Source organism: Eretmochelys imbricata, chromosome 10, assembly GCF_965152235.1.
Source record: "Eretmochelys imbricata isolate rEreImb1 chromosome 10, rEreImb1.hap1, whole genome shotgun sequence".
NCBI classification, from domain to species: domain Eukaryota; kingdom Metazoa; phylum Chordata; order Testudines; family Cheloniidae; genus Eretmochelys; species Eretmochelys imbricata.
The window spans coordinates 56300354-56322930 of NC_135581.1; the positions used below are offsets into that span (position 1 = coordinate 56300354).

Genomic DNA, 22577 nt, shown 5'->3' on the forward strand with positions numbered 1-22577 from the left:
TTACCTGTTGGCTCAGTGCTTTAGTGTTGAGATCTTCTATCCTTACCCAGCTCTTCCCTTGGCTGGTGACTGGTTAAATGTGGCTGCTTTCTGTTTCATGTCCTGCTACTTGCCACGTTGTACCTTTCAAGCGCCATCACTTATTCTCAAGAAAATAACCCAAGAATGTATTTGCTTCTCCTTCTTAGCCTGAGGTGCTAGCTCTAGGGTGTCTCCTAGTCCTCTTGGAGCAGAAGGGTGTGTTGTGGCACAGAGCAGTCAGGGATGTAAGCAGTCATGTCCACCAGCTGAGGGGAGGAGCTCAGTTCATTTCAGTGCCTGGTATATTGGCTATAAAGCAAATCGACATCGTGGCAAAGGCCCTGTCAACCCCAGCATGGGTGCAGGAGCCTCAGGGAGAAGCCTGCTGCTGCCGCCCTCTGGGGGAGGAAGGGCCTGGACACGTGTGGAAAGCAGCTGGGGCTGGGATGCGCGCGCTGCCCTTGGGGGCTGGGATGCGCGCGCTGCCCCAGGGGCCAGGTGCGCGGGGGAAGAGCGGCGGTGTCTGCAGCAGTGACGCAGCCGCGTGACGTCTCTTCCCGCTGCCGGGCAGGCACTATGGCGTCCGGCGCGGATGGCGAGCGGCAGCTGCGCTTTTACAGGGAGCTTCCTAAAGTGGTGAGAGCTGCGTCAGGTCCGCAGGGTCGGGCGTTCTTCCCGCGGGGGCCGGGCCACCTCCCCTTTCTCCACGTTCCCCGCGGCTGGGCTGGTTCCTCCCGTGCAGCTGCCGGAGTCACTCCAGCGCTGCCTACTCGCTGCCCTAGCTGGGGAATGCGCTGGGCCGGGTGCAGTGATGATAGACCAGCAGCCCACATTATGCATCCTTTATGTCCCTCCCCGCTTGCACGGCAGGGAATAGGGCAGTGGTTCTCAAACTTTTGTACTGGTGACCCCTTTCACACAGGAAGCCTCTGAGTGTGAGTGACCTCCCACCCGCCCTTATAAAGTAAAACACTTTTTTATATTTAACACCATTATAAATGCTGGAGATGAAGCGGGGTTTGGGGTGGAGGCTGACAGCTCGTGAATCCCCCCCCCCCCCGGTAATAACCTGCCGACCCCCAGTTTGAGAACCCCTGGAATAGGGTTTGACAGCATTCAATGCTACGCTGGGCTGGGTCTGCAAGTCACCTTTCTTCTAACTGGGGTGGGTGAGTAGTGAGAGTTCATCCACAGAGTGGCTTGGGCAGTAGCCCTGCTCATGTAAAATCTCCTCATTTGTAAAGCACCTACGTTTGAGGAGAGGCAGGCACCCCAGAAAATCAGCCAGCACCTTTTGGTTCTTGTGCTGGGAGCTCTGTAGAGAGATTGCAATCGAGAATACATACAGATTAAGGGCTGCAGCCTTTTTTGGTTTCCATAGTTATTTTCCTGAACCCAGGCTGTCACATTGCACTGAACACTTTTCTTTAAAGATGCGATTAGTTGTACTGCCTTTAAGAAAAAAAAATGACTCACATTGACCATTTGATTCTTCCACAATGTGAGTGTTTTCCATCTTTATTTGGACTACATGTAGTCTGCTTCACTCTGGCAACTCTTGTGCCTGTAGGAGTAAATCTGCCCTCTTTGCCTTTGGTCGCTTGCAACAGAATTGGGGTGGGACAAGAGGAGCTCAGCCCCCTGCAATGGTGCCGTATCTTCGGTGCACCAGCATATAGATCCTTGGGGGTCTCTCTCGACCATGCTCACTTCGTGTTTTACACAAATGAACTATTGCAGCTCTTCTGTGGAGTCACTTCTCCTGCCACTTTTACAGGGTGAGCAGTTCCTGTCCTTCACCCTTTTCCCTGTAGGTGAAGTGGTTCCTTGGGGTATGCAGAGGTCTTCCAGGGGCTGGTACATTAAGTCATCTAGATATTTGCCTAGTTTTACAACAGCCTACCTAAAAAAGCACTAGTGAAGTCAGAAACTAAAGTGTCAAACAGAAAATGGACCACAAGGTGGATAGAAAGCTGTTTAGATAGTCGGACTCAACGGGTAGTGATCAATGGCTCCATGTCCAGTTGGCAGCCAGTATCAAGTGGAGTGCCCCAAGGGTTGGTTCTGGGGCCGGTTTTGTTCAATATCTTCATTAATGATCTGGAGGATGGCGTGGATTGCACCCTCAGCAAGTTAGCAGATGACACTAAACTGGGAGGAGAGGTAGATACGCTGCAGGGTAGGGATGGGATACAGAGGGACCTAGACAAATTAGAGGATTGGGCCAAAAGAAATCTGATGAGGTTCAACAAGGACAAGTGCAGAGTCCTTCACTTAGGACGGAAGAATCCCATGCACCGCTACAGACTAGGGACCTAATGGCTAGGCGGCAGTTCTGCAGAAAAGGACCTGGGCGTTACACTGGATGAGAAGCTGGATATGAGTCAACAGTGTGCCCTTGTTGTGAAGAAGGCCAATGGCATTTTGGGCTGTATAAGTAGGGGCATTGCCAGCAGATCGAGGGACGTGATCGTTCCCCTCTATTCGACATTGGTGAGGCCTCATCTGGAGTACTGTGTCCAGTTTTGGGCCCCACGCTACAAGAAAGATGTGAAAAAATTGGAAAACGTCCAGCGGAGGGCAACAAAAATGATTAGGGGACTGGAACACATGAGTTATGAGGAGAGGCTGAGGGAGCTGGGATTGTGTCGTCTGCAGAAGAGAAGAATGACGGGGGATTTGATAGCTGCTTTCAAGTACCTGAAAGGGGGTTCGAAAGAGGATGCGTCTAGACTGTTCTCAGTGGTAGCAGATGACAGAACGAGGAGTAATGGCCTCAAGTTGCAGTGTGGGAGGTTTAGGTTGGATATTAGGAAAAACTTTTTCACTAGGAGGGTGGTGAAGCACTGGAATGGTTACCTAGGGAGGTGGTAGAATCTCCTTCCTTGGAAATTTTTAAGGTCAGGCTTGACAAAGCCCTGGCTGGGATGATTTAGTTGGGGATTGGTCCTGCTTTGAGCAGGGGGTTGGACTAGATGACCTCCTGAGGTCCCTTCCAACCCTCATATTCTATGATTCTATTAAATGACTTGTTTATATTGCTCTATATACTATGCACTGAAATGTAAGTACTGTATTTATTTTCCAATTGATTTATAATTATATGATAAAATGAGAAAGTAAGCATTTTTAGTAATAGTGTGCTGTGACACTTTTTACAGCAACCACCTGTAAGAGCAGCCTACAGATCGAAAGCATTGTAGAGCTACTAAAAGCATAATTGCAAGTTGAGGATGAGGACAAAACTGATAAGCTGTAGGTCTTTATTGGCAGTGTATTTGAACAAAAGGAATTTCTGCCCATTTATCAAGGAAAAGTTTCAAGCAAACAGCTCTTGGGTTCCTAACAAGCTGTAATACAATCCATTGTGTCATGTTTATTTGTCCAAAAGTACTCAATTGATTTCCACCACTGACAAAATTTTTAAAATTTTTGTATCGCCTGACTCTATTCAATTATTTTTCAAGGACTGTTGCAAGCAAATCAACATATTTCCTTTTTTTTGCTTTTATTTTTTTTCCCTGAGGCCACCTCTGTAAGTCTGATTCTGATAACAGGTTTTGCTACGTTCTAAAGGGTGTGGTCTGGCACATTCCTGCTATCATAGCTACACGTTCCTGGAACTCTTATCTGCTCAACAATTCTGGAGTCATGTACAACAAATTTCACGTCTACTATTTGAGTGTTTATTCGTTAAAATTGGCACAGGTGCATGATCCAAAACAGATATTGACACTTTCTCTACATTTTGATGCTTCCATTGAAAAAAGGTGTTTTGAAGGCATCCTTGCAAAGTGTCTTGTCTTTTTGTGGGTGGCAGATTCTCATAGTGAATTCTGCAAGGAGTTTAATTGGCATGGTATGTGGAACAGGCATGCCTTTTATTAGAATTAGAGTTTCTGGACTTGATTTCCAGAAGTGGTAAGTAACCAGAGCTCCCATGAATTGGACTTGTGGTTGCTCAGCACTTCTGACAATCACCCCTTCTATGTTTTATTGTACATTTAGTATTATATTATTTTTAAGTATTTTACAGCAATAGTAAAAATTTCATCATATTTATCAGTCAAGCATTTTGTGAAAACATTTTGCCAATTTTTGCCCTAATAAAAACAGGTGCTAAAAGGGGAGGGGCAGGAGAGTGAAGATGTGTGGGACAAGCTAGGTATTTTGCAGAGAAATTTTGAAGTAAGATGGAGCGACACAAGAAGACTATTCCAAATGATGGGCAGCAAGATTGTGAGAAGGGATAGAGAAGAGGGTGATGCTTAATGAAGTGTGGAGCTGAGTAAAGGATGATTGGGTTCGAGAGAGAGGCTGGAACAAGTCGTGAGTTCTAAATTCAAGGAGCGCAGTTCAATTGCTAATTCTGTTTTCTGTTTATAGAGGGAAGTGAGAGCTCACTATGCTTTCATGTGCTCTTAAGAGAAAAGGAAGAATATGCCTGTGTCGAAAAAATGCTGCTTTTTTAGTCTAATAAAAAAGATGATGAACCAGTTTAGGCCCAGATTTGACCTATTATAGAATTGAGTAAGGAATAGTGCTCATGTTCTAAATTATTTGTAAGATCTGTTTTCCCTCCACCCCCTAAGACTATTGAGACTTTAACACTCTTCACAGTGGCACCTACAGTCTTGCTGATATCACCGCTAATGCTCCCAATGAGAAGTAAATAAGACAATCTCATTTGGGGCACCGGCGTATAGAAACACAAGTCAAAATAGTCATTATTTGCCAAATGCAGAGACAGGATTGGTCGGGAAATCTTTTATTTTCAACCTTCTAATAAAAAAGCAATACAACATAAAAGAAAAAAAAACCCTGAAATCTAATTGAAATTAAATATACCCTCCACTCCTCTTGATTTGTTTACAACATAGGAGCTCCACGCTCACTTGAATGGCTCCATCAGTTCTGTTACTATGAAGAAACTTGTGGCCCAGAAACCATATCTTCAAATCCATAATGGAATGACAATGATTGACAAGGGGAAGAAAAGGACTTTGGAAGAGTGAGTATCTATTACAGGGGTGGGCAAACTTTTTGGGCTGAGGGCCACATCTGGGTGGGGAAATTGTATGCAGGGCCAGGGCAGAGGGTTGGGGTACGGGAGGGAGTGCGGGGTGTGGTAGGGGTTGCAGTGTGCAGGAACAGGCTCAGGGCAAGGGATTGGAGCAGAGGAGGGATACGGGGTGTCTGGGGGGCTCAGGGCAGGGGTGCAGGAGGGGTGTGGACTGTTGGGAGGGAGCTCGGTGCAGGGAGCTCAAGGTGCAGCAGGGGGCTCAGGGCAGGGAGTTGGGGTGCAGGAGGGGTGCGAGGTGTAGGCAGGGGGATTAGGGCAGGGAGTTGGAGGATGGGGTGCAGGAGGGGTTCAGGCTCCAGCCTGGTGGTGGCAGCTGTGTTCACCTGGGCCAGGGCAGGCTCCTTGCCTACTTGCCCTGGCCCCACGTGGCACCACTCCGGGAAGTGGCCGGCACTATGTCCCTGCGCAGCCCCTGGGGGAAGGGGGGCACAAAGCTCCACGTGCTGCCTTTGCCACGCCTCCAGGTACCTCCCCTAAAGCTCCCATTGGCTGCGGTTCCCCATTCCCAGCCAATCGGAGCTGCGGGGGGCGGTGCCTGGAGGCAAGAGCAATGCATGGAGCCTGCAGCGTGGGGCCTGCGGCACCACGGGGAGCAATCCTGCGGGCCGGATCCAAAGCCCTGAGGGGCCGGATATGGCCCGCAGGCTGTAGTTTGCCTACCCCGATCTATAAATTACAACCTTAATTCTCCCCACTTCTCTTACGCCCCCCCCGGTCCTTTATGAATACATTGAAACCAGTAGAATCTGTAAGCTTGCACTGTGTGGCTGTAGAAAACATAATTAAAATTGAAGGTTTTGGGGTTTGTTTTTGTAATTTGTAAATGTAATTTCATCATATTTTAACATTATTAAGAAAATTATTACTTTTTAAAAATATCCTTAGGAGAAGATAGTTTTTTCATTTCTTAAATCTGTGAAGTCACTTCTTTCTTGTGTGCAAACGGAACATGTATCCCTTGTAATCTTTCTTATTAATTTTGTTTTCCTTTTAATCAGATGATTGAAAATATTTACAGAGAGCCTGGGCTCTTTAGAGAAAATCCAATCAAGCAAGATTTCCTAGTTGGGCATGAATATAGCTAGTAACTTAACACATAGGCAAACAAAGATTCTTAGTAAATGCTTTACACTATACATGCTCTACGTTTAATCGCTAGTGAATTAATAATTTTTAAGGCCAGAAAGGACAATTATGATGATTCAGTCTGTGCCGCAACAAAGCCAGTGAATACATGTTATTCAGGTATGGGTTTGCAAGTGGGAATGCTCATCACACCAGCACACTTTTATATGCTTATCCTTTTAACTTTTTTGTTGTAGATGTTTTCAGATGTTTAATATCATTCATCAGATTACCAATAGGACTGAAGATATATTACTGGTAAGTTGTACAAGGCTTTGTTTTAAAAAATCAGAGCATTTCTCTTTCAAAAACAATTCCTTGCAAAGGTAGCAAGAAAAGTTATTGCACTTGTATCTGTGCCCAGTGTGTAAATGCCAAATGGAGCTGATTGTAAATTATTGAGCTCAGAGATTCAGTAATACATTAGTCAATGGCATGTAAAAAATATTTCTGTAAAAAGTGAGAATTTAGAAATGTCATATTCTACGTAACTGACATTTTCATTTTTTTTTCTTCAGAGCAGTGAGCTACCAATATTGGAAGTCAGTCTGTGCTCTCAGATGACTGAACTGATAATCAATTATGAATGTGATATCCATTCATATTTACCTATGCTTTAATTTAGCAGAGTCTCCTAATACTTCTTTGTCTCAATGTATATGCAGAGTTCCTTGCTAGAGCTGTACTGTGTTTACTTCTGAGTCCAGCACAGAGAGGGAGATCTGCTGGTGGGAAAGCGTATCTCAGGGTGCAGAGTGGTGCAAAGTGTTGTGAACGTTTTCTCTCCAGAAGGGGTTTCAGGCGGCCAGTACAGCCCTCCAGGTGGTCAGGATTGCTAAGAAAGAGGTCATTGCCATTGGTAGGGCAGTGGAGGGAGGTACTGTGTCAGCACATTGCCACTGAAATCCCCATTGGCCAGAGCAGCTTTGATACCCTGATAAAACTGGACAGAAATGTAAACACCATAGGATTTAAACAACAACTCCTATTAATATTATGTAACTATATTTCCATGTTTCACACTGAAAGCTTACATGCATGTCTTTATCTTTGAGTCATCCAGTGTAACAAATTATAAATCTTTAATTTCAAAATATTGTATATGCTGTTTTTAACCAGGTAACTAAAGATGTTATTAAAGAATTTGCTGCTGATGGGGTCAAGTATCTGGAGTTAAGGAGCACACCTAGAGAAGAAAATGGCACTGGTACGAAGTGTTCTGACTTTTAATTAGTATTCCAGATTATATTATAGAACCTCTCACATTATAAAGTTAATATTAACAATATGGTTTGGATAGTACCTAGTGAATTTTGACTGACATGTAAATAACTGCTGGAGTCACTTTTGAAATCCAGTTGTTTCAATAAATGTGACAGATTTAGAAACAAATCAGTGAATGTCCCACTGTCAAATCTTTCATATAGTGGCAAATTGCTCTTGTAATTTCATTGAAACCAGTGGAATTGCTCCATGGGTGATTTTTTTCCCAACCCATATATTTATATAAAAATATAAATAAAAAAATACATGCACATACGTATGTTCAGTGTTATAAATATAATTATTTGCAGTGAACTGAATAATGAAAATGATAATGTGGATAAAATTTTCCTTTTAGTAAGATTTTTTGGGGGTGGGGTGTGGGAGGGAATTACATATTGAGCCAAAATCTTTCCTGTCATAGCTTCACTATCCAGTGCACACAAGTGCTTATGTCAGTATACTTACGTCACCCGGGGGGCTATTTTATTCGTACCCGGGAGTGACACAAATTATGGTGACATAGGCTGTGGTGGAGACATAGCCTTACTGTAGTTTTGTTTCTTGTAAGACCTGCTACATTTTCTTTCTTATTTCTCTTAATCTTTTTACTGTTTTTAAACAAATATTTCAGTGGTGCATCTGGAAACCCTATTGTTAGACTCTTCTGTAAAGTTATTTTTCTTTTCTCCACAAACTCAGAGCAACAAAATCCAAAGGGAGGCCTCAAAGTAAAATTACATTTGTTGGTAAAACCAGCCCTATACAAAATGTAAAATCACAGAATAAAATCAAGATGGAGAATGAAACTATCATCCCAAAGTGCAAATAAAATATAAGATCAAATGGTAAAATGGGGGGGGAAGGTAAAATGAAAAATATTTTCATGGTCAGTCTAGGATTTTATCAAACGTAACTTTTTATAATCAGTTCACTTATATCTACTCAGACCAGATGTGCTTATGCTTGTGTGTGTGTTTTATAGGCATGACCAAAAGGGCATACGTGGAAGCTGTACTTGAAGGAATAAAACAGTGTAAAGAGGAGGATTTGGATATAGATGTCAGGTAAAATAACGTGAAAATCTTCTGATCTGGGATTTTCTTATGAACCTAGTGCTTGGCCGAGGTTTACAGATCATGAATGCTGGGGAGGAATTTATATAGAAACTGGATGATTTTTGACGTTTTAAAGTTTTTTTAAAAATTAAATATTTTTTAAGGGGTGCAATCTTAAATAAGAAAGCATCTTGTACACCAAAAAAAAGTATTTACTATTTTATCAGTGTCTCTAAAACATGAGTACTTTACCATTTTTAGCTTCATTTTAACCTTTTCTATAAGTAAAAAACTCCCATCTCCAAAATGTGTTCAAACTATTTAATAGTTAACAGTTCATATTACTTAACAATCTACATATAACATAGTTGGCTAAGTGACAAAGTGGCCCATGCTCCTATTTGCTAAAATACCAAAATCCTTTTTTACAACAATTTGTAAAGATGGGTAATTAAAAGCGTTTTCTGATATTTTATGTGAATTTTGCATTTTCCTAAGCATTACCCGTAGATCAAACGATTGATGTATGATGAAACCTAGCCCACATGGTTGCATTAAGTAGTGTTTAGTACCTTTGTTGTTAATACACTGTATCTTTTAAGTAAGCTTATAAAATAATTGTTGTAATTAAAAAAAGGAGATACAGTTTAGCCATTGTAGAACAGATTTATTTACTGCATACACCATGTTAGTTCTAACAAAAATGATTTTCTGACTATTAATAACGGAAATGCTCGAGGCCAAAGCAAGTTCGATATAACGCGGTTTCACCTATAACGCGGTAAGATTTTTTGGCTCCTGAGGGCCACGTTGTATTGGGATAGAGGTGTACTACATGGGTATAGGGCACCATTTTACTTGCATAACTGTATCCAGATGAAGGGTTGTACTGGTTTAACTAGTTTGGTTAAAAAAATCAACCCACTACCAAATTAGTTATACTGGTACAATGACACTGTGTAGATCAGGCCTTAGAAAGACACTACAGTTTCTATTAGTAATTTAACAAATAATATAAACTTGAATTTTAAACCAGCTATCAAAAGTGAACTTAATCACCAATATAGGTGTAATATGTGTCTTCCCCTCTGTTATGGAATTCTAGTGATTTTCTTTGAAATAATACAGTAATCACAGTGAGAGTTTCTGCAGCCATTGACTGTTTGTTTGGCTAATTGCTGAACATTGAACTGTTGTTTCACTAACATGCTTACTTTGATCCTCTGGGAAAGCTGCTTTTACTGTGAAATGGCCTGTCAGACTTTTATCATGTACAAACCTTCGGCAGTTTTGTTCCTCTTTAAAACAAACAAAAAACACCCACAAACAAAAAATCAACAAACAGAAAACTACCGACCATAAACAAATAAAAAGTACAAATATATTGGACAATTTTTAAAAAGTTTGAATTATTTTAAAATGACCAACCCACCCCAGTGAAGTTGATGTAGGAAAAAACACACACTGCGCAGACAGCACCTGTGTAGCTATATGCAGGAGCACTGGTTACCATGTACAGTTTTCTTCTGAGTTTCACTTGTTTTTGAGAATTGAAAAATCTTAGAGAAACTCAAAAAACATGAACCAATAACAAAATGAGTTTATTAAAACCTTTCAGAATTGTTTATAAGTCAGAAACTTGATAACTAAATGGTGGGAAACCCGAAGAAGATAAACAGCCACTAGTTAGGGATCCAGCTTTCCTCTGTGGGAACTATAAAATTAATTTTTGCAAGAAACTAATAATACAGGTTAAAAATCTGCTCTGAAAAGTTGTCCTTAGTTCTTGTCTTCTTTTGTGGGCCTTCTGTAAACTATCTAAGGTAAACTATCTACCTTCTCAAAGAGGGTTGCAGTGGTGCACCTGCAGAAATCCACATTGTGCAGGCTGAATGAATAATTGCATCCCCCACAGGGTCACTTATGTGTGAACACAGTTAACTTTTTGCACTCCAAAATTTTTCTGTTTGCTACATATTGCCTTTGAAAATTTGGACCATAAAGTTTTTTTGGTTTTTCTGGCAAAATATATTGCGCCTCTTAATAGTAGAGGTGTAATAATAACAAACTAGATATAAATGTGAATTAAGATACATGTATCATTTGTATACATTACATCATAACAATATAATACTATGTCACAGTTGTCAGCATTTGTACAGCCAGTTAGGAGGTTCCTTAGTATCTTATGGATTGGCTTTAATATCTTTTGCCTGTGCCTGAGATGTAGGGTGTTGCAGAGGTCAAATTCTAAGCTCTTTGTGGAAGGGAGGGGCTGAATTGTCTGAGCCGGCAGGTCTTGCTGGCTAATCCAGAAAACAGCATTGGTAGTAGCTTCAGAGAAAGAGTTGATATATAAAAGTTAGAACTTTGGTGTGCAGGCTAGTAGCCAGACTAGGACCTGATGCCAGTATAGGCAGTGGCTGGAAGGATGTTGCCTGTCCAGAGGACAGGAGAACTCTTTGCTGTGTCTTATGTGAGATGATGTATGTTTTTTAAGAAGTATTTAGAGGTCCTTCTCTGGAGATGCAGCTTACCAGATCTTTCCTTTCCCAGGGCTTGGAAAAAGTTGTTTTGGTTTTATGAAAAAGGAAGAACCAAACCATGCCAATAAAATTATTGAAAGAAAATCAGTTTATCCCAAGTGAGGGTTGAGTTCTAGCTCCTTGTGTTCAGCTATATAAGCCCAATCTTTTGTTTCAGTGTTACATTTTTGCCTCTAGAGTGGAACCAGTATGGCTGGAAGGGAGATGTCTTGAATGTAATGCTGGAATTAGAGCGGGTATGCACATGGGCATTAGAGATGTGTCATTCAGTCACTGTGATAACAGCGTGGTGCACTGGTATTGTTGTGTGCTTCTCTGTACATGCATAATTACCCTGTTACTTGCCATCAGAGCTTTACAATAACAGTTGTGACAAAAGAAGCAATTTCTATTTAAGTTGAGTGTAGCGTTGCTTTTGCTGGTTTTGTTTCTTTGTCCTTCACCTGCTGTCACTGTTTGTATTTAATGTAAGGTGTACATCTCTATTCTAGGTTTTTAATAGCAATAGATAGAAGAGGTGGACCTATCGTGGCCAAGCAAACTGTTAAACTTGCTGAAGAGTTCCTCCTTTCCACCGATGGGATTGTGGTAGGGCTTGACCTCAGTGGTGATCCCACCGTAAGTTATTTTCCTTGAAGATGGGTACTTTTATCATTGTAATGATTATAGTATCAAATTTTATTTTTACTCTTAGTGCTTTGGATAATTTTCCTTTGGGGGCATTAACTGTTCACAGCAAGGGTTAGGAACGATTATTTCCCCCCATCTAAAATATTGTATAAATGGGTATAGATGCATTTTGGAGTGCTTTGCCTTCATCTGAAGTACCAGTTATTGGCCAACACTGAAGGCAGAATGTTGTTGCTATATTATTATATAATTTCTTTTAAATAGTACCCACAATGTTGTGTAAGGTGTTTTTCAAACATAAAAGAAGGCACACAATCTAAAGACAGACGAACAGGTAGTAGTAGTCACAGTAGTACTTGGAATTATGGTTCTTGCCTGGCAAATCCTATTTTTAGTCATTTTACTTGACTTTGGAATGTATGAAGGAGGTGAGGGGGTTGGACAGAAAGTTGTTTTGGTTCTTAACAGCTGCCCTTTATGTAAAGGACACCATCAACTAAAATAAACACACTGATGTGTTGTTACTAGTAACATTTGCTGAATTGAAAATGATTAGGGAAATACAGGTTTCAGAGTAACAGCCGTGTTAGTCTGTATTCGCAAAAAGAAAAGGAGTCCTTGTGGCACCTTAGAGACTAACCAATTTAATTGAGCATGAGCTTTCGTGAGCTGTACATCTGATGAAGTGAGCTGTAGCTCACGAAAGCTCATGCTCAATTAAATTGGTTAGTCTCTAAGGTGCCACAAGGACTCCTTTTCTTTTTAGGGAAATACATTTCTCTTTATTGTCTCACTGTTTACTTGTACATTTAATAGCAATTTGTCTGTAGTCAGTTTCACTGTTTCCCCTATATAGTTAGTCAGTTTAAACTTGCTGGTTCTTGGTTAAATGTCTTGCTCATATTCATGGTGTGAAGATAATACCTGTCTGTCAAAAAATTGAAAATGTACAAAACGATACACAATTATCAAAAAAGGGAACTTAAAAGCAACTTCTGAGCCCAGGAAAGCATCTACTACCACATTGCTCTGATTGTATCAGATTGATTGGGGTGGAGGCATTTTGAGTAATACTGAGAATAGACACAAAATGAGAACTAAGTCTGGTTTACAAGGCCCCACAGTTTGGTCTGTGGGGGTGTGTATTGCAGTAGGTGTCTTTTAGTTTGCATCCTCAGCATTCACTTGGTGGGTTACAGTGCAACATGCCAGTGTGCACTACAGTTCACATCCCATAGTCTGAACTGCAGGGTCATGTAGACAGACATAAAATGCAAGCACCTAATATGCTGTTGTTATAAAGAAAAGAAAAGAGGTTGAAGACTATAGTTCTCAAATTGAGGTGAAAAAAATTGATTCACTATATTTGATTACATGAGATAGCAAAAGAAAAATGATTAAAATTAACTGCTTTTGAATGGATTATATTAATTATCTGAAACTTCATCATGATTGTATAATTGGAAAGGTTTCAATAAAAAATACCTCCTGATTAATCATGCATTTTTGTTTGGATTTTTCTTCAAGGCAGGACATGGCAAAGATTTTTTTGAACCCCTTTTCAAAGCAAAAAAGGCAGGACTGAAACTGGCATTGCATCTTTCAGAGGTAAATTCTTAATGTTTGCGCTAACTTTTTTCTGCAGCCTCCTTTAAATAAAAACCTATTGTAACTAAAAGTAACGTCTGTGGATTTTCAGTTTTTCAGGCCGAAGTAATGCTAGTTTATGGCATTTTGAAGAGATGGGGTTAGGAAAGAGAAATTTAAAGTAAACACTCATATCTTTATATGTATTTTGAAGGGAAAAACCCCCCAAAGAATCAAAACCCAACCACCTAACCAACTTAGTCAAGTAACCTTGACTAAATCTCTCCTACCTTTCTAGGGATGTTACAGACCACCAGAGAACCATGCAGGCTCCACTCTTGTGATTTATGATGTCACAAGAAATGTTTCAATGGTGCTATTGTCAGTTTTGAATTCTGTGTTAATTTTGGATAGATCAATCCAGTAAATGATATAATACAATAAATGTTGAGAACCACAGAAGGAATGCCAGTAACATAACATACTCTGCCTTTAAACCTGCAAGGTCCTTACATGATTTATTAAATTATGGAAACAAATAGGACCTCAGTATCATAAGGAAAACCCTGATTCAAGAGCATGACTAAGCCTTGCTCATTAAGGATTATTGGAGGAACTATTGGCTGTAATTTATTGTACTTGAAATTTACACATATATTGACTGATCCATTGTCACCTACCTGAAGTATATCTGGAATATCATATAGTAGATCTTGTTATGCACCTGTTTTACTCACATGAGTAGTTCTGTTGACATTTTTAGCTGTTTGTGTATGTGAGACGAGAAGAATTTGGAGTATGATCTCTAACATTGAAGATTGACCTAGAGTTTGTTTTAGCAGGCCTGATGAATAATGAAAACCTTCTAATTTCTGAAAGAAGTAGTGCCTTTAGGAAATGAAGGCTGATATTATTAATGAGTTTTTTGCATCGAACTCTTGTGCAGTGCTCTGAAAATGTGCTTCCGAGTGCCTCACCTTCTTCTTTCTGTCTCTGTCTTATTGTGTAACTTCTCTGTTCTGCCGTGAGTTTATCCATTTGTACATTGGAGATAACTGTAACCTTCCTTCACAAGGTAGTTGATGCGTATTTCATTAAGGTTTGTAAAGAAAATTGAGGTCCTCCAATCAAAAGTATTTCAGAAGTGCAAATAACTAATGTAATCTGTCCTTTTATCCGTTTTCCAGTGAGTGCACTTCCATCTTCCAGTTCCTGCATCTCTTCCTTCTCCAAAGCATAATAACTAATACTAATTAACACACACACTTATTTCTCATTTTCTTTGTTGATAAAATGTACAAATACAAAAACCCAGAACCCAGAACTGATCTGGGGCTGATGTAGGACTTTGATTATTCAGCTACAGTATAGTGCCGTTACAGACTCTGTGCATGGTGGGGTGTATTCTGTTTTAGATCCCAAATAAAGAAGAGGAGACCAAAATTCTTCTTGGCTTGCCTCCAGACAGAATTGGACATGGTACATTTCTCAGCTCTACAACAAGTTCAGAGGACCTTGTGCAGCTTGTTAAACAGAATCACATACCTATAGGTAAGCAAGAAGATAAGAAAATTGCTTGGTAGCCCTCAGGCTTTGATACATTGTATCTTGCAAATGATTCAGTAAATCTCAGTAGTAAATCTCAGTAGTAAATCTCAGTAGTAAATCTCAGTAGATATCTCCCAGAAATAAATATGGAAAGATATTTGTGATGTGGAAATATATGGATACGGTGAGAAAATAACTGATACAGATGGTGTTTTACTAATGCTTCTGCTTTTCATTTGAAATAACATTGGTCACAATATTTTTAAACATTTTTACTGAGTGCCATTAATTAAATGTCTAGGTATTTTATATGCATATATTTCAATATACACACACATTGTCATACACTATTCTCAATAGTGGTGCTTCTTAGCAGTTTAATGCCAGTCCCTGGTGTAGAATCAACAAATAGTGGGGAAAACGGCAACAGGAAACAGAGATCTGGAACATTAAAATAGTACAAAATTGCCATGTGTTTACATTTGTTGCCACATAGTTAATATCAATAAACTACACCTTAGTAATTTGTATAGTGAAATTTATTTTAAGGCGATGTAAAAGGATTTACTGGCATCTGTGTAGACTGTTGAAAGTTTTATATTTGCGTCAAATACATAGGGACATAAGAATTGTGATACTGGAGCATTGATCTGTCCAGTCTGATATCATGCCACTGGCAGTAGCCAATAATGGATGCCTCAGATGAAGGTAGAAAATCAAAACATAACCCCGTTGGGCAGTGCATGTGATGTCTTTGCTTGTGCACCAGTTCTTCAAATTGGGCGCACAACCAGTGAACTGTGCACCTAACCATCCATTTGACTGTATAAATCCAGGTATTTTCATGTGTGCACACATGAACATTTTGGTCCCGTGTTTGAATATGTTTTTAGTTGGGATATACAATATATTGTAAATGTCGTGAATCACCACACATTTAAAAAAAAAACAAAAAAAACCCCAGGTAACACTGAACTATTTAGCTATGGATTGAAATGTGTCCATTAGTCTACCCAAAGATCATATTTTTGGTTCTGTACATATCCTTGTTTTTTTCTTTTAATTCAGAGTTTTTCCTTTTATCACTTAGAACTTTGTATGACGTCAAACTTCAAAAGTCAGACTGTACCTTCCTGTGACAAACACCATTTTGGATACTGGTACAACATGGGCCACCCTACTGTACTTTGTGTAAGCCATTTTGATTGTACAGAATACATTTAGATGCTGACCACACAGAACATGGAAACTGAGTCACTGGAGCCAAGTTAGGGAAACGTACCTGTTACTATCTATACAAGAGCCAACGGGACAAGGACTTTCTCTGACCTCACTTATAAGAAATCTGATACCCTGTTTAGGAAGAAATATATTGTAAAAATCTAGGAAAATTCAACTTCTAATTTTTATTGAAGAAGCAAATCCCAGTAGATTAAAAGTCTGGTTTACATTAAATTTGGGGTCTATATAAGTTTTGGTATGAACCAGGGAACATTGCATTTGAACGTCTTAGCCCCTATATTTGTATTTTTAAATTGTGATTCCTTGTAATTATTATTTCCTTGTAATTTCAAATATGTGTCTGTTGCATTCAGAGGAAAATATGGGACTCCTCCTGTAGGTAATTAGTCCTGATCCCGTGAGATGCCAAGCACCTCAGCTCCCATTGTCAGCATCTATAAAAACATCCATGGTAAAAAACATCACATTGGCTAAGTTAAGTAAGGTAAATTTAGGGACCTCTCTTCCTCACATAACCCACACGAGAGCCCTGGATTAGGGAGCAGGGACCAATTCAGTCTGTAAACGATCCTTACTTGAACATTTAACTGGCAACACTTATCTAATTGTTATTATTTATCATTTGTATTATGGTAGCAGCCAAGGACCATAATCGAAGTCAGGGCCCCATTGTACTAGGTACTGTTGTACAGGATGACACAGACCCTATCCTGATGATAAATACTCTAATATAAGACAAGGTGCAGCTAGTAGGTGGAGGGTAGAGGGGTAGGGGAGGGTGGGGGCGGAACAGGGAAGGGGAAAGATTAACAGTTGTATGATCACACATTTACATAAGTTACACGTGTGAATAACTTGATGGTTCTGAATCATCAGAATTGTTTTGAAATATAAATAAGTGCCAGCAATCCCCACAGACCTTCTGTCTAGCCATTATCACTTCTCTGTAGGCATCATGGTAGAAGTGGGTCTTGAGGAGGAGCCGTAGGAGCAGCTTTATGGATTAGTTTGGAAAGGGTGCTCCATTTGTAGTAGGAGACATAGAATAAAGCACAAAGACTCTGGCTGTTTTTATAGACATCATATATTTTTCGAAATGAACTGTTCTTTCACTTAGCCTTCTTTGTTCAGCATATGATATTTTTGGATGAGATATATTGATATTAATTTTCAACCAGTTTTACCCTACTGTATTTCACAGTTTACTGCAGCTAGTATTTATTCTATCTGTTAGTACTTACTTAAAAGATAGAATAAGTACTAGCTGCAGTAAACTGTGAAATACAGTAAACTGTGAAACTGATCGTAAATTAATTTCCAATTTTGCAAAGCTGGACATACTGAATGATTGTTCGTTTGTTTGTTTGTTTTTTTTTACCTCCCTCCAGACTGACGATAAAGGTGTCTTTGCAACAGATCTGTCTCAGGAGTACCAGCTGGTTGCTAAAACATTTAATCTGACGCCATCACAGATATGGGACCTCTCCTATGAATCAATCAACTATATCTTTGCTTCAGACCATGTAAAATTGAAGCTAAGGGAACAGTGGCATAAACTGAAACCAAGTCTACTAAGTAATTGAACTAAAGTTATAAATAGATGAAAACTGAATATACTAGCTCCGTTAATAAGGATGATCTGCCTAAGAGATTCTGTCTTTGGCCTTTTTAATTTTTATACAACCATAGGGCCCAGTCCTGCAGCCTCTGCTTATATGAATTAAGGGCTACAGGAACAGACCGTTATTTAACCAGGATGAGAGAGAAGTTCCTTTCCACACTTTGTCTGGACAAAGTCTGTCAGTGAGTAAAATTCCAGATTTTTCACGTACTAAATACCTTATTCACTGTAGAGAAACTAATTTTTTAATTACTTTTTCCTGAAATGTGTTAAAATATCACAAATATTGGAACAATCATAACAAAATAAAGTTGAGTAGGAAAAGAACATAATACACACATAACAACAATGTGCTAAGCAGTATGTATATGTTTTTCTATATCAATCTTAAGTAGGCTGATGGAGCAGAAAGATATGGACAATCTCAGGGAGAAAAAAATACTTGTCAATAAGATCTTCACACTCAGTTAAGAGACACATTAGAACTGTTTCTGCTGATATAGATGTCTGACCAAAGCTTTCTGTGGGTAGTTTAATGAATAGGCTGACACAATCAAACTGAACTACACTATCGACACACTCAGAATTAACAGTGTGTTACGGTGTCTCTGTATTACACTGGCAAGCAGAAAAAAATTCTAAAAACAAATTCAACCCATGTGACATGTTTATGGGGTTTTGTTTTTAAAATGCTTTATTATAATTTAAAGTTTATTTCTTTCCATTTGTTTTTTATTTTTTAAACAAAAAATAGCTTTTTTGATGCTGTGTGTTTCTAAAACCACTACTTTTGTTTTTGCTCAGGGTTTGTAGATTGGAGGCATGTAAATTCTGCAGCAAATTATGTGAAGTTGTATCATTTATAAGGGATGCTTTCCTTATACTAAGTGATACCATGTCTGTTTTGACACCACAGGGAGCTCTTTAGTTTGGGAAATGAGATGTGGTTTTTGTCAGTGTTATTAATTTATGCATTGATAGATCTGTCACTCTTCGCAGAAGTATCACTGACAACACAATCTTGCCATATGTGGCCCCTATATCACTTAAGAGACTGTGTTTTGTGAGTATTTAAATAATTGTACTAGGAATTGGGATTTCACTTCATAGATTAGGAAAGAGATTCCGCCATGTAGAACTTTGGTCCTGTTACTTCAGGCAATCCCTCTGCTGTCTGAGTTTCAGGAGACCAGACTATTAATGGCCTATGACAGACTGCATTTTTTGCAGTGCTAATGAAAGTAGACCATACTGAATGTTCTGAAGATGTAAAGGCAATCTGTTTGATGAGTCACTGGCTATGCTGTTTCAAGTTTTTGTTGGCTCATGAGAACTGTCATTGGTAATGATTTTTTTTTTTATCTTGTAACAAGGCTACTAATAAGGGTTATGTGTTGCCCCTGCCAACAGTCATTGTCACTTCTACTCTGCCTGATGCTGCCAGGTGCTCAGACAATTGGGCCCTTAAAAATCTTTTTAGGAGGGGGAGATCTTGCAACGGTCATGGGGATGGCTAATACTGTGCCTCCAAATATTTGTGATGTGCTCAGATTCCACAAGCCTAGTAATAGGGTCCCAGTCCTTGGTCTCTAGATGTCAGGGCAACTTGTTGTTGTGTCTGAGCCAATTGGAAAAAGGTTTATGATGATAAAAACTGGAGATAGAGTTAGAATGCTTATGTGGCAGGATGAACTTTCTCAGCTATGTCATTTAGAATGAAGCCTAATGAGTGACCCAGTAGAGGGATCGTTCTTTTCTGCTGAGAATACTTACCTCTCATGTGCTAAGAAATCAGTTCAGACAATGTTATGTGACCTCCTAGCAGCAGCTGGACATAGGAAACAAGCACAGCTTTGTGACGTCTGCTCTGTATAGAACGAGCTGTCCTGGCTGAGCTCTCCAGTTCTTTTCTGTGTCCCAGCAGGAGCAGATCACTCTCTGACTTCTGAACTAGGGATTTAGTTGTTTATTGTGATCCACTTTCAGATAGCTGCTGTTATATGTATGTGGGGAAGATCAAGACCTATCTGCATTCTGCTCCCACATCCCCCGATCCTGAGGTCAAGGAAGGAACGCTCTATCTAGGGTGAGGCGCCGTGGTTCATGTGTTTTTAGTGAGTAGTCCCCAGCACCCTATCAGCCATCCATGATTGTGATCAGTTGTGCCCCAGCCATAAAGTACAAGTAATCGGTGTAAATTGCTATGTGGGGGTTGTGTGCCCACTGGCAAGCCAGACAGCATATGACTTTAGAGTAGAACCTCAGAGTTCCGAACACCAGCGTTTCAAACAGACCAATCAGCCACACTCCTCATTTAGAACCAGAAGTACACAATCTGGCAGCAGCAGAGACAAACCACTCCCCACCCCCCCCAAAAAAGCAAGTACAGTACTGTGTTAAATGTAAACTACTAAAAGAAAAAAAAGCGGCATTTTTCTTCTGCATAGTAAAGTTTCAAAGCTGTATGAAGTAATGTTCAGTTGTAAACTTTTGAAAGAACACCCAGAATGTTTTGATCAGAGTTATGAACAACCTCCATTCCTGAGGTTTCATAACTCTGAGATTCTACTGTATATTAAAACTGCTGCTCGGAGATGGGGTACTCTGGAGACGGAGATGGGGTACTCTGGAGAAAAGAGCAAGGGGTCACAAGCTGCAAAGTCCTGAGGGTAAATCTCATCTCTGCAGCTGATTGGCTGTATGGCCTTAGGCAAGTAACTTCACTTCGCTGCCCCAGCTTTCCAGGCTGTGAAATGGAGATAAATGCTATCTGTCTCATGGAGGTTGTTAGGGTCTGTTGTTTGTTTGTGCAGCATTCTGAACTTGTAAAGTGGAATGTAAACGCTAAGTTTTGTGATGATCAATGCACACTTATGTCCATGCAAAACGCAGTGAGGGTCAGAAGCTAGCCTTCCATTTTCTATGTAGCAAATTCTTTCCAACCCTTTAGAAGTGGGTAGGATTCCATGGGACTCCCCAAGCAGTATTCGATTTATTTTTCTTTCCACCTCCCATTCCTCTTTGTGGAGAGTCGCTTACCAGTCTGAGGCAAACTCTTTGTATAATCTCTCCTTTAGCTGGATCCCTCTAACTAGCTTTTAAAATACAAATTAGCTTTGTTTCCAAGTTAAAAAAAAACACCACAACCATTAGTCCAATTGTTTGTTTTGCTTTTTCCACTAAAAATAAATAAAATAGACTTGAATAAAAATCTATATGCCTTTTGTTTTAAAGCAAAGCCGAGGTAATCATGTGAATTGTCATGTTGGTTTTAGTTAATGTTTAAGGCTCTGATCCTACAACTTGTTCTCCATGGGTTAATGCTTGCATCCCCGTGGATCTCCACTGAAGTCAATGGATCACCATGTAGATGCAAGGGTCTGACCGTGCAGAACAAGTTGCAGGATCAGGGCCTTTGTGTGTTACAGTTAAACACACACTCCCGTAATAATGAATAGTTCCTGCCATGAGGATGTGTGAATATTTGTGATTGTGTACCTCATCCATATCTAGGTCTAAACTATTTATACTACAGTTGGGAACATGGGATCTACAAGTATGTGAAATTCATATCCAGTGTAGGTTGACATTAAATGCGGATGATGGACTTTCCGCATGCATCTGTTTTGTATTGGAACAAAACCCACATCATTGAAGGAGATGGATTTCACTACAGTCTGACTGTGTCGATCTTTATTGCTACTCATTTATGGCTCTGTCCTCTTCCCACTGAAGTCCGTAACAAAACTCTCATTGATTTTAATGGTGAAAAGCACTGTGGTGATATCTTGGGTCGCTGCATGCTCTGAGAGAATGTTCTTGGAAGCACATGCCTTGTTTTGAAAATGGGTTAATAAAATCTCCTTGCTTATCATTAATGCTACTGCAATATTGTGATCTTCTCTAAATGCAGTCATTTTTCATACACGAAATAGTTTAAGTGCATTTGGTTCTTTTTCAGGGAAAGCATCATATTTTTTGCCATATCATCCTCCATCCTCCCTTGTACTTGTCCATTTCCGGTATTACAGATAGTACTGGTATTCATTGTTGTTGTTTATACATAATAAATGTGCAACTTTTAAAATGTAAAAGATGTGCATATTCTTAGTGCTCTAAGGGTAGAGGCTGAATCCTGAGATCCTTGATTTCAACGGGAGTGTTGCTGGAGTGAGGACTGCAGTAAGGAGTATTGCTGGAGTGAGTACATTTTAAGCACGGACCTCAGTATTTGGTGCCCTAGTTTAGAAATACTCAGATTCCCTGGATCTACATTTAAAAAAAAATCCTTTTATCCTAGTCTCAACATACACACAAATCAATCTTTAAAAAAAGTTAAGGATTTAAGCTTGGGTCTAATAAAATTTGAACTCCCAGTTGCTGTATCACTATAACTGCTCTAGTATCTTGCGCCACTTGGCAGTATGGAAGTCTTGTTCCTCCACTAGATATTTATGTGGAATGACAGGAAGTTCCATGCATACATGTATAATGTAAGGAGAGGGCTTGAGCTTCTATACAGACTGTGATACTAGAAGCAGGGCTTTTTTTTATGACCATCCACTGCACATGCAAGATGCTGTGCTAACAGGAGATATAGCTTTTCACCCATTCTATCATGCATATGAACTGTCACGTCTTTAAGAGCATAATGGATAAATAGGTGTAGTTTGACTAGTATCCTGATTGTTCAGTCATCCAAAGTGATTACATTGTAACAAGCAGCATTTGGATCTCAGTTTTGAATATAGCTAGGTGAATATAGCTAAGTTGAATAACACAAGGAATCCAACTGGGCCAGTGAAGAACCCTTACATGGATATGCAGGATATGCAAGTAAGTGATATCATTAA

The 22577-nt window shown here is 39.8% G+C and overlaps 1 protein-coding gene across 2 annotated transcripts; it reads left to right on the forward strand.

Annotated features, from left to right (window-relative positions):
* Window positions 1-515: 515 nt before the first annotated feature.
* On the forward strand, window positions 516-21602 carry MAPDA (N6-Methyl-AMP deaminase). Of its 2 annotated transcripts, none has more exons than XM_077829048.1 (10): window positions 516-657; window positions 4902-5032; window positions 6427-6487; window positions 7349-7436; window positions 8478-8559; window positions 11588-11714; window positions 13254-13334; window positions 14729-14864; window positions 15952-16052; window positions 17492-21602. In XM_077829048.1, the coding sequence occupies exons 1-10, from the start codon at window positions 598-600 to the stop codon at window positions 17684-17686; spliced, it is 1062 nt and encodes a 353-aa protein (XP_077685174.1). In that variant the 5' UTR covers window positions 516-597; the 3' UTR covers window positions 17687-21602. The 2 variants fall into 2 exon arrangements, with proteins under 2 accessions (XP_077685174.1, XP_077685175.1); XM_077829049.1 differs by lacking the exon at window positions 516-657 and adding an exon at window positions 1661-1799.
* Window positions 21603-22577: the final 975 nt, after the last annotated feature.